The 14,109-nt window shown below is 34.7% G+C and overlaps 1 protein-coding gene across 3 annotated transcripts in view; it reads left to right on the top strand.

The window, feature by feature from the left end:
* The window catches only part of CBLB (Cbl proto-oncogene B), a 214,549-nt gene that overhangs the window by 149,377 nt on the left and 51,063 nt on the right, over nucleotides 1–14,109 (top strand). For all 3 annotated transcript variants that reach the window (XM_040484406.1, XM_040484407.1, XM_040484405.1), the window contains exons 11-12: nucleotides 7,886–8,071; nucleotides 9,640–10,008. In XM_040484406.1, the coding sequence (XP_040340340.1) occupies nucleotides 7,886–8,071; nucleotides 9,640–10,008 (555 nt within the window). The remainder of the gene's footprint in view (nucleotides 1–7,885; nucleotides 8,072–9,639; nucleotides 10,009–14,109) is intronic.

Here is a 14,109-nt window from a genome sequence, read left to right as displayed (position 1 = left end):
TTATAATTTTGCATTTTACATTGAGATTTGTGATCCATTTTAATTGTTGTAAAGGTACAAGATCTGTGTCCAGATTTTTTTTTAATTTTTTCACGTGGGTGTCCATTTGATTCAGCACCATTTGTTGAAAAGGCTGTGTTTGCTCCATTGTGTTATCTTTGTTCGTTTGTCACAGATTAGTTAACTGTTTTTATGTGGGTCTATTTCTGGGCTCTTGATTATGGTCCACTGAAGTATTTGGCTATTCTTTTGACAGTTCCACAGTCTTGATTACTATAGTTTTATAGTAAGTGTTTAAAGTCACTCCAGCTTTGTTCTTCTTCAATATCATGTGGGTTTATTTGTGGTCTTTTGTCTCAGTATAAACTTCAGAATAGTTCAATATGAACAAAATGACTTGCTGAGATTTTGATTGGAATTGCATTAAATCTGTAGATCAAATTGGGAGGACTTTTCTTTTTTACTCTCAGTTTCTCCCTAGTTTCCTACAGATTAAAGCTTCTGGAAGTGTCTTCTGGAAGTGTGACTGTGGATAAGCAGGGCATGATTATATTGCTTTTATATCATATTTCTCAAACAAGTTTTCTTTATTATCTAAAAGGAAACAATGGTACAGGTATTCCAAAATAGACACCATGAGTCATAATTACTTATGGGTGTGTATGTGTGTGTGATTAGTGTTTTGTAACGGATACCTTCTGAATAATGTTCTGCATAGGCCATTATTTAAAAGACTTGAGATTGTATGTTCACAAATTAATATGAGAAAAGAACCAAGAGGATAGTTAGCAGCAAGGAAAATATCCTTATGATATTATATTTTAATGATAAAAGTTTTATCAGTGTCCTTCATTAATTTTCATGCATTTAGAGAAAAATGTTGACCTTCTAAGAGTCCTTGTCATCATCTTTATAATACATGTATCTACCTTGTTCAGATATGAAAATTCATTAAGTAAAAATCTTGTTAGAAATATTATAAAATTGACTTTGATTATCTCTGGGATTGTCAGTACTCTCATCTTAATAGTAATTGGAGAGGTTTTCTCTTGTCCTGTTTTTAATAATAGCCTGGCTGGGTTTGAAGTTTCTTACCAATGTTTTGCCATTTCCATAATAATGGATCTTATTAAAGGTTTTATAAAATCGCTCTTTAAAAGGTGTGGATAAAATGAAGAGTGACTAAAATAGAATGAGTCCCCGATTATTATTGGTAATTGCTGAGCATGCTGAGATGGGCTTTTGACTACTTTACTTCTCAGGCCTTTTCTCTCAGGATTTTCCGTTAAAATTGCAAATTTGGATTCCCCTGTTCATTATGGTGGTCATTAGCATCCTTTTCTAAGTACTAAAGAATTCTGTAAATTTTGTCAGAAAAATAAAGAATAGCATTTGTTCATTTCAAGGAAGCAAAGGGCTAGGAAAAATTGATAAGCATGTAGACATAAAGGAATCAGATGTGGTCTTCAAATTTGTGGAGCACCAGGATTCCAATTTGTTAAAGACATACTCATCACCTACCAATATTAAAGAACTGAGGAGAAATTGTTAGTTAGACGAATATGCTGGTATGATGGTAATACAGGCAGGAATTAAGGTGTTCGGCTTTTATATTTTGAAAAGAGCTGAAATGAAAAAAGAATTTATTCTAAAGTTCTAAAAGCAAGTGTAATAGTAGAAAAAGGTGAGAATTACCCAAAAGCAAGATAAAGGAATGAAACTATGAATCAGCCATTCTGTGATGTGAAAGTATGGTTCCATCGTCCCATCTCTTGCGGTTGTATTTATGTAAATGGTTGTTTTATATGGTGCATAAATTCTGTACAGTTAATTCCATGTCCACATCCTGCTTCCTATACTTTACTCGTTAACTTTTCCATAGCTTTCCATTTCTAACTTAATACAGTAGACAGATAAAAATGAAGGGGTGACAAAGAAAGGACTCCATTTAAGGCAGTGGCAGGATGGACATGATCCTTTAAAGAATCCCTTGATTAATATGCCCCCTTATTATACTAACTAGATTTTACTTATTTGTTAGGAGATTAAAACCAGAAGAACAGAGGTAAAGTCTCTATCATAAAATAATTGGAAAATAAACTGGGGAAAAAAGTATTTACAACAACTGTAACATAGAACTAATTACAATCCTAATATATAAAGAAGTCATTCTAATCAATGAGGGGTACATAAAAGAATATAATAGATAATGACACAAAGAACATACAAAGACTGCAACCCAAAAAGAAATACACATGGCAAAAATATTGCAGTTTTTTCTAATTATTAAAGCAGTTCAAATTGAAACATTAACATGTGCCACTAAAATGCCAACTATCAAAGTAAACAAAAAATTCAGAACTAAAAATACTTTATGCTTTTGAGGTTTGTGCAGTGGTAACCATCACACATAAATGGTAGAAAAATAAATTGATTTTACTCTCTGGGCAGCAAAAGATATTATGCATATTCATAAACTTTTACTGAGATTAGTTATAACCCTATTATCTTACACTCAAAACATGCTAGGGGTGCCTGGGTGGCTCAGTTGGTTAAGCATCTGACTTTGGCTCAGGTCATGATCTTGTGGTCCATGGGTTCGAGCCCTGCGTGGGGCTCTGTGCTGACAGCTCAGAGCCTGGAGTCTGCTTCAGATTCTGTGTCTCCCTTTCTCTCTGCCTCTCCCCTGCTCACTCTCTCTCTCTCTCAAAAATAAACATTAAAAAATTTTTTTAACATTCTGTGATTCTTCCCTTAAAAATTAAAAAAGTATGTCAATTATACTAAATAAAAAGGTTTTTTTTAACTAAATGAAGTATCTACAAAAAGATTAAAATGTATATCATGAAAGACCTTTTTATGTTATTACTTTATAGTAGAAAAAATTTGAGAATAGCCCAAGTGTTCATGGCAGGAAATAGTTATGTAAATGTTGGTATATCCATATAATTCACCCTTTAAAATTACATTCATGAAGAATGTTTAGTGGCCACTAAAATTCCTTCGGTATAACACTGTCATCCAGCATAGAGTAGATTAAAAATTGTGTATGTGATTAGGAAACATCACCAATGGCTCTGTGTACATGTTTTCAAAACCTCTATATATTTTCCTATAATTCCAAATTTTATGCGGTGAAATTGTGTTCTTTATAATGAGAAAAAAAGTGGAATGGTGAAAACACAATTGTAAAGATATAAGGAGATGAGCACCAAAATCAGTAAAACTTATTTATTATGGTGAACAGTCGGACAACATGTGTGACCCTAAACTTTTAAACCTACTTTGTACTACTTTTTCTCTTATTATTTATTTCTGTATTTGACATGTTCTCCAGATCAAGATGAAAAAAATTTATGTTAAATTCTAGAATTTACTACTTTTTCTCTTATTATTTATTTCTATAGTTACCATGTTCTCTAAATCAAGAGGCAAAAAATAAAAATTTATTACATTCTAGAATTTTGTGCTAATGGTCAGACTTAATAACTATAAATAATCCAAATGACAGTTTTGACGTCTGAATGTATTGTAAGACTTTAGTCTAATTATTTGTTTAGATACTTGAATTTGTTTAGACCTGGTAGTGAGAGCTATCTAGCACTGTCTAGGACAAAATAAGAAATAAAGATGGGGAAACTTTGGTTTAAAAATATCTCTAGTAGAATTATCTCTTGGTAGTGAAGATGAGCAAACTTTGGACTTTTGAAGATGTAATAGATTGCATTCTATCACCTCTGTATAAAAGAGTCAATACTCCTCTGTATCATCCAAATAAAAATTCAATGTTTTGTAGCAGCTTTTATTTCATATTTCATTTAATTTTATTATCCCATAAAGTCTCCCATAATTATCCCATAAATTAACCTTATTTTTTAATCTACAGGTAACAATATTAACAAGTGGGTGATTTGTGCAAGACTATATGACATTTTAAAGTTCTAGCTGAAATTCACATATTATATATGGAAAATATATGTGTAGGAAATTGGATTATATGTTTAATTATATGGTTATTTTTTAATTATGTGGTTATTTCTTTTAATAATCCGTTGACTTTAGAATTTTAGTTTGAGTGGTAGCCACATCTGAAATTCACATATTCCAATTCCCTAGCAACAAAATACTTACCTGTTATTATTCAGGATTAAATAAATGTTTTCCTACTCTTCTACTTGAGGTTTTATGTACATGTATTAAGTCTGCATTTCTATACAGAATGGAGATTGTAGTGATTATGAGGAATGCTGAGCAAATCAGTAAGAGGTGGTTAAGTTTGCATAGTTCATAGATTTAGAATTTAAATCCTAGCCAGAGAATAAGCTCCAGGTTTGTTGTATGTTGTTGTTTTCCCCAATAACTCCCTTTATCACACATCAGAAGTGAAAGATATATGGCCTGAGTGATCTTGGGATGGGGATTAGATCTGTAGAAGAAGATAGGAGGAAGAGCTGAGGGGAATGTCCGATTGTAGAATCTATTTGGAAAATAATATTGATCTGTAGACTAAATATGACTGGCCATATGCCTTTGTCACAGCTCAGCTCTAGAGGCATTTGTTGTTCCTACCTATACAAGGGGAAATTCTGATACTGTAGAATCAAAGTCCTTTAAAAGACCATTAAATATTCAAATATTATATAGAAATAGAGGTGTAGTTAAAGGAGAAATAATTTTGGGTCCACATTAAATCAGTCTAATCTGTGCTTCTCTTTATTGTCAGACAGGCAAAAAGGACCCACTTTCTATTCTTTACATTGCATTAATCACTTTTGATGTCATGAATTTTTAATGTCTCATCTAAGAATTTAATTATGGGCTGAGGTGTGAAACATTGTGTTAGGTATCTTTTCTCCTCAGACTATCAAATAGGAAGAAAAGAAAAATGACGGTTATTCAAATAAATTAAAAGGGGCCATTTATGTAACCATCTACTGAAAATGTCTACCAAGAATGTTTACAAATGTTCATCATTAGTGTGAAATTTTACCAGCAACAAAAGTTAATGCAAAGTTTTAGTTTTAATGCAAATCTCTTAATTACAGATTTATTCATAGAGATAGCAAAAGGTTCAGCAAAGAGTAATGCATGATTATCTAAAGGGCATTATTAATTATCTTCTCTTACAAGGGGATTTTAATATAATTCAGGGGAACTCAGGAAAATAAATGAGTTATGGTGAATTTAGTCCACATAATCACAAAGATGCAATATTTTTTGTTTCTTCATATACAAATACATCTTCCATAAAATTCTTCTAACTAAGCCAAGTTACAGATACTGTAATGCTTCAGAATGGATTAGTTTTTCAGGAAGACAGTATATCATCACCTTGAGAGTACAGTATGACTTGTGCTTAGGCAAGGTCTGCTTCCACTTACATTCACAAAGCTGTTGAGAATGTGCTTATCTGGAGATATCTAAGGTTCAAGGTTATTGCTGCACTTGGTATGAATGTCTGTCCTGAGGATTTTTAGTATACCCTTCCTATATCTAACAGTTCACTCACCACACATCAAATCCATCCCTTTATTTAAACATATTAGGAATTTGGTAACTGCTTAAATTTAGTAATTAAAGCAGAAGTCAAGGTCCAATAGTGATGGTGGGTTGTTGGCTGTATCAGAATTCTCTTTTTCAGGTATTGAGGGAAGCAGGAAGATAGTTGTGAGAGAAAAGTGCTCAGAGGAGCAGAGGTTTTATTCATAGGCAGTCTGCTATGTGTGCAGCTAGCACTGAAAAATTTCCCTGCAAACAACTAAATGGATAAAGTGCTATGCGTTAATATTCTTTCTCCCTGTGTGTGTTTGTGTGTGTATGTGTATGTGCATGTGTCTGTGTATGTAGTTTGGGATAGGAACTGTTGATAGTTTTGCTTCTTGAGTCTTTTTTGTAAAGGATAATAACCAGAGCAACAAAGCATTTTTATCAGGTAATGGTTTTGCTAATTCTCAGAGAATGTAATTTATCCTAATGGGAATCGTGGAGAATTAGAGGTCCTGTGACATTTCCTAACTCAAAATACTATGATGTTGTGATGTGCATAGTTTACATCAGGAATTCTTTCTGTTCTGTGTATGATCATTTCTGGATTGTTTTTAATCCAGAAAGTTCAAATTCCTGACCATCTGAGACTTCCATGGCTTTTTGCATAGAATTTTTATTTTGTTAAGAATCAATGGCTGCGTTAGAATCAGTTTATTGTGGCTACAGAGTTTCTACTTTTTCTCTTCTAATTTTAGTGGCAGTTAAGATTTTTTCCTTTTTTGCTTCATCATAGGGTAAGACATATAAAAAAGAATCATGAAATTACTAAAAAGAAAGAAAGGTTCTTAAAATTGTCATGTAAAATTATGGGTAAATTTATTGACCTATTTTAGTTACTTGGCACCCTTGAGAGAAAGAAGCAAAGAATTAGCAGTTTAGCAATGTCATGACAATATTCAGGCATATCTGAGGTATGGTCTAGAAGCTTTTGTAGCCACTCAAATTTATCTAAAAAGTCTTTACAATGGGGACTGTAACTTCCCACTCCTTTAAGTGTGGTCTGTGCACAGTGACTTCCTTGCAGAGAGTACAGTATGGACAGGGGGAGAAAAAGGGAGTAACTTTACAGTGAAGAAACCTTGACAGACAGTACCTTAGCCAGATAATCAAGGTCAGCATCAACAGTGATGAATCATATTGATAGCGTGGACCCTTGATATGATGCTATTAAAATATTTGTTGACCTTCGTGGTCTTCCTTCAAAATCCCCATAACCTGAGTGTAATCATGAGAAAAACACCAGACAAACCCCTATTTTAGTTAATTAGCAAAAGCCTTACACAATGTACCTAAGTGTGGTTGTGAACAAAAATCTATCATCCCCTGTCAGATAAAGACAGAATGGCTGAATCTGTCTCACTATTGCCACAGTTTGAATTAAATCGTCAATTGTTGACATTGACTGCTCCTATAAAAATGACTGATAGAGGAAAACATGGGTTAACAACAGCTTAAAACTCTAAAAATAATAGCATTAGGAAATAGATGACTATCAAAGTATAGTAGGTGTAAAAATCAAGTCTAGATCTCCAAAGAGCTAGTAGCTTAGCCTTGAAAAGGAAACTGCCTGATATTTCATGATAATATTGTTTACCTTGGTAAAGCTATTTGATTAGTTAGTATGATTTTTATACCAAATTGCAATCAAGTTATGTCACATTAAAAGAAAAATTACAAAAAGGGTTACATAGGTACAAATCAAAGTACTTCTTACTGGCTTTTTGATGCCATTTTATCTACCAGACAAAGTAGAAACCTGTTGTAGCAAATAAAAACTTGAGGCTTTCTTTTCCATGTGAAGTCCTACAGGAAAAAACAATTAGGCTGTTTTTATTTTGAATACACATTTTTATTTTTGAAACTCTGCCTGATTTAATTGGTTTGTAGGCAAGTATGCTCTGGATACATATTTTATATGGAACAAAATGACTTCTAAGTTCTAGCATATACTGTAAATTGAAGATTTAAGAAAATTCCATAGTACAGAAACCAAGAGCAATGTGCATCACTGCATTGTGTATTTCTGGTTTCCTCATAAACTGTGGATGGGCTTTTGCCGGAGATGTTTGCATTTGATTGGTTTTAAACTATGCTTTTGCTCTTCTTTTTTCCTAGACCCTTTCTGTAAAATGCAGGAGAAACTTATCCATTTATTCTTTACGTAATATTGCCCTTGAGGGACAATGTGAGCACTTGCCATCTATTAATCAGAGTAAACAGAGTTTATTTTAACAGATGTTCAATGGCAGACACCTTCTCGAAACCAAAGGTCTTCGTTAAGAACTGAAAGGCATACACTTTACACATCATATCACATGATCTTTGTCCTCTATTCTAGTGCACTGACAGGCAGAATTCACCAGTTACATCACCAGGATCCTCTCCCCTTGCACAGAGAAGAAAGCCGCATCCAGATCCTCTCCAGATCCCACATCTAAGCCTGCCACCAGTGCCTCCTCGCCTGGACTTAATTCAGAAAGGCATAGTTCGGTCTCCCTGTGGCAGCCCCACTGGTTCACCAAAGGTAAACTGATTTTATTAGAAACACACAGAATGTAGGTGACAATTATTGATTGCTCAGGTTCCTTTGAATTCCATTACTTGTATTTCTTGGGCTCTCAATTGTTGATGAAGAACTCTGACATGTTCCTCATTTTGTTTGTGGTGAGCCCACTATCCTCTTTTTGCTTTATTACTATAAAAGTTGCACAATTACTCAGAGCATATGTCTGTAATAGTTCCCTGATTTGTAAAAATGCAGAGGAGAGTAAATCTAGTTATTCTGTAAAATGGATTTTGAAAATCATTATATGTATTAAAATAAATTGCATGCTTTTATTGAATGATATTTGACACTCATTTTCACAGTGTCCTGACAAGAAAAATGTGATGGGGGTATATTTGCATAAGGGCTTTAAGATGTGTGTTTCAGGGTGACTCACCTTCACCTGAAGGAATTAATTACAAAGAATTACAGTTTTTGCAAAGTAATTACATTACTCCTTAATATTAAAGACATAATTCTAACTGTGTAAATCTAAGCCCGCAGTTTATTTTAGTTTTGTGGAATTTTTTTTCCAAATTTGATTACAGCATATTTTGCTTTATCAAATATAAGATTTAAAAACTTAATTCCACTTGGTATATGCTTTAGAGTCTAAAATGAGTCAGAAGCACGACATTTTAGTAGTATTTGATCTCAGTTACAGTTAAGATCATGTTAAGATTTTTGGGTTTTAAGATCAGATTAAGACTTTTTTGGATGGTGTTTAGTCAGAATGATGTGAACATAGACTTATGTAAACACATTCCCTTTTTCTGTACGATTTTCTAACCATAAAAACACAAAATCATTCATCAGATGAACCATGTAAATAAAAATAAAATCATAAAAAGCACATAGATTCAATTCAAGTGCATATATGTTCATATTTCCATATAAGAAATAGACCAATATTTTTCCATTTTAAGGATCCATAAAAATTCAAGTAAGTTTTATAAATAATGCTGCTGTATTACTTGTGATTTTCCACTATTCTGGTAATAACTATAAAAGACAAGATCAGAGCAAGTTTTCCCCTTACTAGTTGCTTTATGTTGCAGTGGAAACACAAAAATGGCAGAACCTATACTTTCAGTCCTTCGGAGATATTACAAATCAAGTTGCTCTTTGAAAAAGTAAAACAACAACAACTTTGATAGTTTTTTTATGTCTCCTAAATTGTGTAAAAGTGTAAATAAATAAACGACTAAATATTATTTTACTGTCATCCAGTCAAAATCATCATATAATTTCGATGCCCTGCTACTTTTTCCTGTGTAGTGTTTATAGTCCTTAACATTTGAGTTTATGTATTCATCTTCTACAAAAAAAGAGTTCTAATGAGATATATTTACATAAGATTTTCATTAATTTTTAAAAATGTCATTAATTGATGATAAAAAGAAACATTAAAAGATAACACAGAAATCTAATAAAACTCCATTATGGCTTAGAAAACAAAGGCAATGGTAGACGAGTCCAGAAATCATGTTTCAGTGCATCAATAGTACAACTTCTAACTTATTTATTCTTCTATTGTATCTCTTCAGTCTTCTCCTTGCATGGTGAGAAAGCAAGATAAACCACTCCCCGCACCTCCTCCTCCCTTACGAGATCCTCCTCCGCCTCCACCTGAGAGACCTCCCCCAATCCCACCTGACAATAGACTGAGTCGTCACTTCCATCACGTGGAAAGTGTGCCTTCTAGAGACCAGCCAATGCCTCTTGAAGCCTGGTGCCCTCGGGATGTGTTTGGGAGTAATCAGTCGGTGGTGGGATGTCGACTCTTAGGGGATGGCTCTCCAAAGCCTGGAATCACAGCAAGTTCAAATGTGAATGGAAGACACAGTAGAGTGGGCTCTGACCCCGTGCTTATGCGGAAACACAGACGCCATGATTTGCCTTTAGAAGGAGCCAAGGTAAGAAATAAGCAAAGCAGAAGCTAACCAGGCTGCTCCAACTCTTCTGATAGGAGGTAGTGTGAAAGGTGGGGCAATGGTTTTTTGTTTTTTGCAGATTTTTGCCTGGTGTGGCACTTCCCTGAAGGTCTTTAATTATCTCCAAGTTATAAATAATCAGGAGCTCATTAAAACTTGAACTTAAAAGAAGTCAGGAAGAAGGTTCAGAGTAATGATTTAATTTTAATGTGAAGAGACTAGACACTTTGCCAAAGATTTATTTCACCTCCTCTTATTTCATCTGCCAAAACTTTTTCCTATTAATAACTTGTTGGTGGGAGAATCGGCACTATTGTTTTTTTTAAGCTGTCCTGGTTCTATCTAATCTGAAAAACAGTTGAATAATTATAGCATGTCGTAAATCAGCCATTGGAATGGTTGCCAAGGACAGACGCCTTATGCATCCAGGTAAAATGAACTTCTCCCTTACATAAAAGCACCACTTCCAGTCACTCTCACAAAGCAGGTTCTTTATCCATAAAACTGAAAGGCTGTCACACATATTGAGCTCTAGCTTGAAAGATATCACCACTATCATTTAAATACCCAGGAAAGAATTTAAGTGTACAGAGAACCAAAGAGGCAGCAGCAGAAATCAATGAGTTTAGAATTCTTGGTATTCTTGATAGTTTCTGGTGTTTGCCTCCCTCCATGATATTTTTGGCTGTGAGATCAGATGCTTGCCATCTTCCCTCAGCTGAAGGAGGCTTTGCCTCTTTTGAAGACTAATATTAAATTGATTCCTCTCTATTGACCTTTGTTATTTTAGGATAGTAATCAATTCCTTCAAAATAACGGTTTGCAGTTGGTGAGTTAACCATATATTCAAGAACAAAAAGTATGAAGTACGACACACATTCAGCTTCTGTGTGGTGTATGCATGTGTGTGCACACACGTGTTTGTGTGTCATCGTTGGGTGATAATGGAAAGTTAATATGATAATATTTAACCTCAGTGATATTCTAGGGTCTCCAGGATAGGAAGACTCCAATGTCTAGTGTGGCATTCAGAAGAAAGGGGAAGAGTGGGGGGGTTTGCCATGACTCTGCCAGTGACTCACCTTGGTGAGTTCAGTCTCTCATCTTAGATATGAAGATCTCTAAAAGTTTCACTGAAGGTTATCTAAACATGTAAATGGAAGAAAAAGTACTTACAAAAGCATTTTTAGTAATGTTCTCTGAAAATGGAATGCTTATCAAGCTCAAATGTATATTTCCACAACCTGGAATCTGGATTGGAGGGACCGGCTGGTTTTTTTCATTTTTTGTTTTTTGGGTTTTTTGCATAATTTCTTTTTCCTTTCAACCTCTATTACTTTTCATTCATACATGATCATGCTTGTCATGAGAAGTGTCAGAACAGGCTCTGACGTGAATTGAATGGTTATATCTCAGCAACATATTACAATTTATTTCTTGAACGGATTGTGGAAATACTTATAATTATCTTAGCCAATTCAGTGAAGATCTCTTATTTCAGGGTTATTTTACATAATATGTTATACAGTTTTAGCACGAATATAAACCTGTCCTTCTAAGCCCTAGAACACTGGATGTTAATTTTGTATGGAAGGTTACCATTTTTTAAATTGAGGTTATAATTTCTTAGGCTATAGGTATGAAATTTTACTTTATTAATTATAGGTATGAAATATTAATAGTGACTTCAGTTATGAAGATTCCTTTAAATGTTTTCTATCCAAACTTTCATGTCCTGATCATTGATACATGTTACTATCCCAGAGAACATTGAGTAAATTGCAAAATATCTCTTACAGAAAGCTGGATTTTAATCTTGTTTAGTTCTGGCTAAATAACCCTCATTAAGATTCTTTAAGGTCTAATTTCATATGTTGTGTGTATTACTAATGCAGTGCTTATACTCTGTAAGCTAATTTCATGTTACAACAACTAGACATGAAGTGTTTTTGTCTTTTTTTTTTTTTTAAACGTTTTAGTTATTTTTGAGACAGGGAGAGACAGAGCATGAACAGGGGAGGGTCAGACAGAGGGAGACACAGAATCTGAAACAGGCTTCAGGCTCTGAGCTGTCAGCACAGAGCCCGACGCGGGGCTCGAACTCACAGACCCGAGATCATGACCTGAGCCGAAGTCAGCCGCTTAACCGACTGAGCCACCCAGGCGCCCCTAGACATGAAGTTTTAACCAAAATGAAACTTACAAGATTTATGACTTCAGTCTAGTTCAACTTCTAAGGTGGATTATAAAGAAGGATTTATATGTAGTTAATGTAATAAATGCTCTGACTAGATGTCTCCTCTTTTTCTCTTTTATTGTCTTTACAAAGGAACTTCAGTAGACTGCAAGGTACATCATAATTTACATAAAGTAGAAAAAGCCTCACTCCTCTCTTTTCACTCCAGAGGAGTAAGAGGCTGGCTTCAACTAACTAACATCTAACAGAAGACTGAGTCCATCCTGGGACTTGTGCTTCTCAGTTTCTTTGATCCTGCCTTGGACTTTTCTCGCCTTGTTAATCTTTGCATGTCCTCCATCCAAACTGACTTAATTTCACATTTCTAAGTGTGTTCTTTGTGCGAGACCTTTCTGATGTTCAAGGATGACCAGAATCCCAGTGTTCTCTTCTCTTTCAAATTTAACAATGTTTTGTAGCAGAGGAACGGTTCGGCCCCTTCAGGCAGAAGGAAAATGATAAGGATCAAGCAAACCTGATAGCTGCATTTCAACATTACTAAAAATCTTATCAATACAGATCAACCAGGCTCTGGAATCAGAACTGAGTTTTACTTCCTGCTCTAGAATTTGCTGGCTTTGTGGATGCAAACAACTTCCTACACCTTTGTCCCAAGTCCACTTATTTTTCTTACCTTTTTTTGTAATGAATAGATTTGTTTAGAACATAAGAAATATTTATTTTTTTTAATTTTAAATTCCAGTATAGTGTTAATACAGTGTAATATTAGTTTCAGGTGTACAATATAGTGATTCAACACTTCCATGCACCAGCTGGTGCTCATTGCCACAAGTGCACTCCTTAGTCCCCATCATGTCTTTCCCCCATCCCCCCACCCCCCTCCCCTCTGGTAACCATCAGTTTGTTCTCTTTAGTTAAGAGTCTGTTTCTTGCTTTGTCTCTCTTATTTTTCTTACTTTATGAAGTGGAAGAATAATAGTACCTAGTATCTTGGGAAAATAATCACTCTCCAAATATCTAAATCTTCATACACCTCAGGTCTGGAATAAAACCAAAAGTAACAACTAGACACGAAGTAGCAGTATAAGTTGTAACACTCGACATCCTCGTTCAAAATAGTTGTCCTTTCTTTTTTATAAATTTAAAACCAAAACCATCATCTCTGTCTCTCTCTCCTCTCATTTTATTTAGCATAATTCCTAATGAGCACTTGGTAAGCACTTGATTGTTAAGTTAGTACAGTACTGAAGCTGATGATAGAAGCAAGAGAGTGTATGTGTGCTGGGTTTGTGTGGGTGAGGGCAGGGCAGGAGAGGGCTTGGAGGAAGAGAACACCCGTGACATACAAGGAAGAAAAACAGTTGTTTTGTTGGTGTTTTTTTTAATTTGTTTTCATGTAATTTATTTTTGAGAGAGAGAGAGAGAGAGAGAGAACAAGCAGGGAAAGGTCAGAGAGAGAGGGAGACACAGAATCCGAAGCAGGCTCCAGGCTCTGAGCTGTCCGCACAGAGCCTGATGCAGGGCTCGATCCCATGAACTGCGAGATCATGACCTGAGCCAAAAGTTGGACACTTAACTGACTGAGTCACCCACTTAACTGACTGAGTCACCCAGGTGCCCTCCACCTTTTTTTTTTTTTTTTTTTTTTAAGAAAAACAGTTTTTAATGTATTTTTCCAGCACTGGCCTTCAGCCAAAGGTAGAATATAATCTTGTTTAAAATAGGATTTCTTTTCCTCCTGTTTTTAATGAGAATGGTAAATGTTACAATGTATCTTCACCCTCCATACCTATTACCTAGTATGCAGTTTTTAGAACATTTTATCATGGGAATAAAGGGCATGGGGATCTAGATATCTGGAAGTTGATGTACCTTCACATAACACA

This window comes from Herpailurus yagouaroundi, unplaced genomic scaffold (genome assembly GCF_014898765.1).
Source record: "Herpailurus yagouaroundi ecotype Mexico unplaced genomic scaffold, PumYag 162, whole genome shotgun sequence".
NCBI lineage: Eukaryota > Metazoa > Chordata > Mammalia > Carnivora > Felidae > Herpailurus > Herpailurus yagouaroundi.
This window is presented reverse-complemented; position numbering and strand designations above follow the sequence as displayed.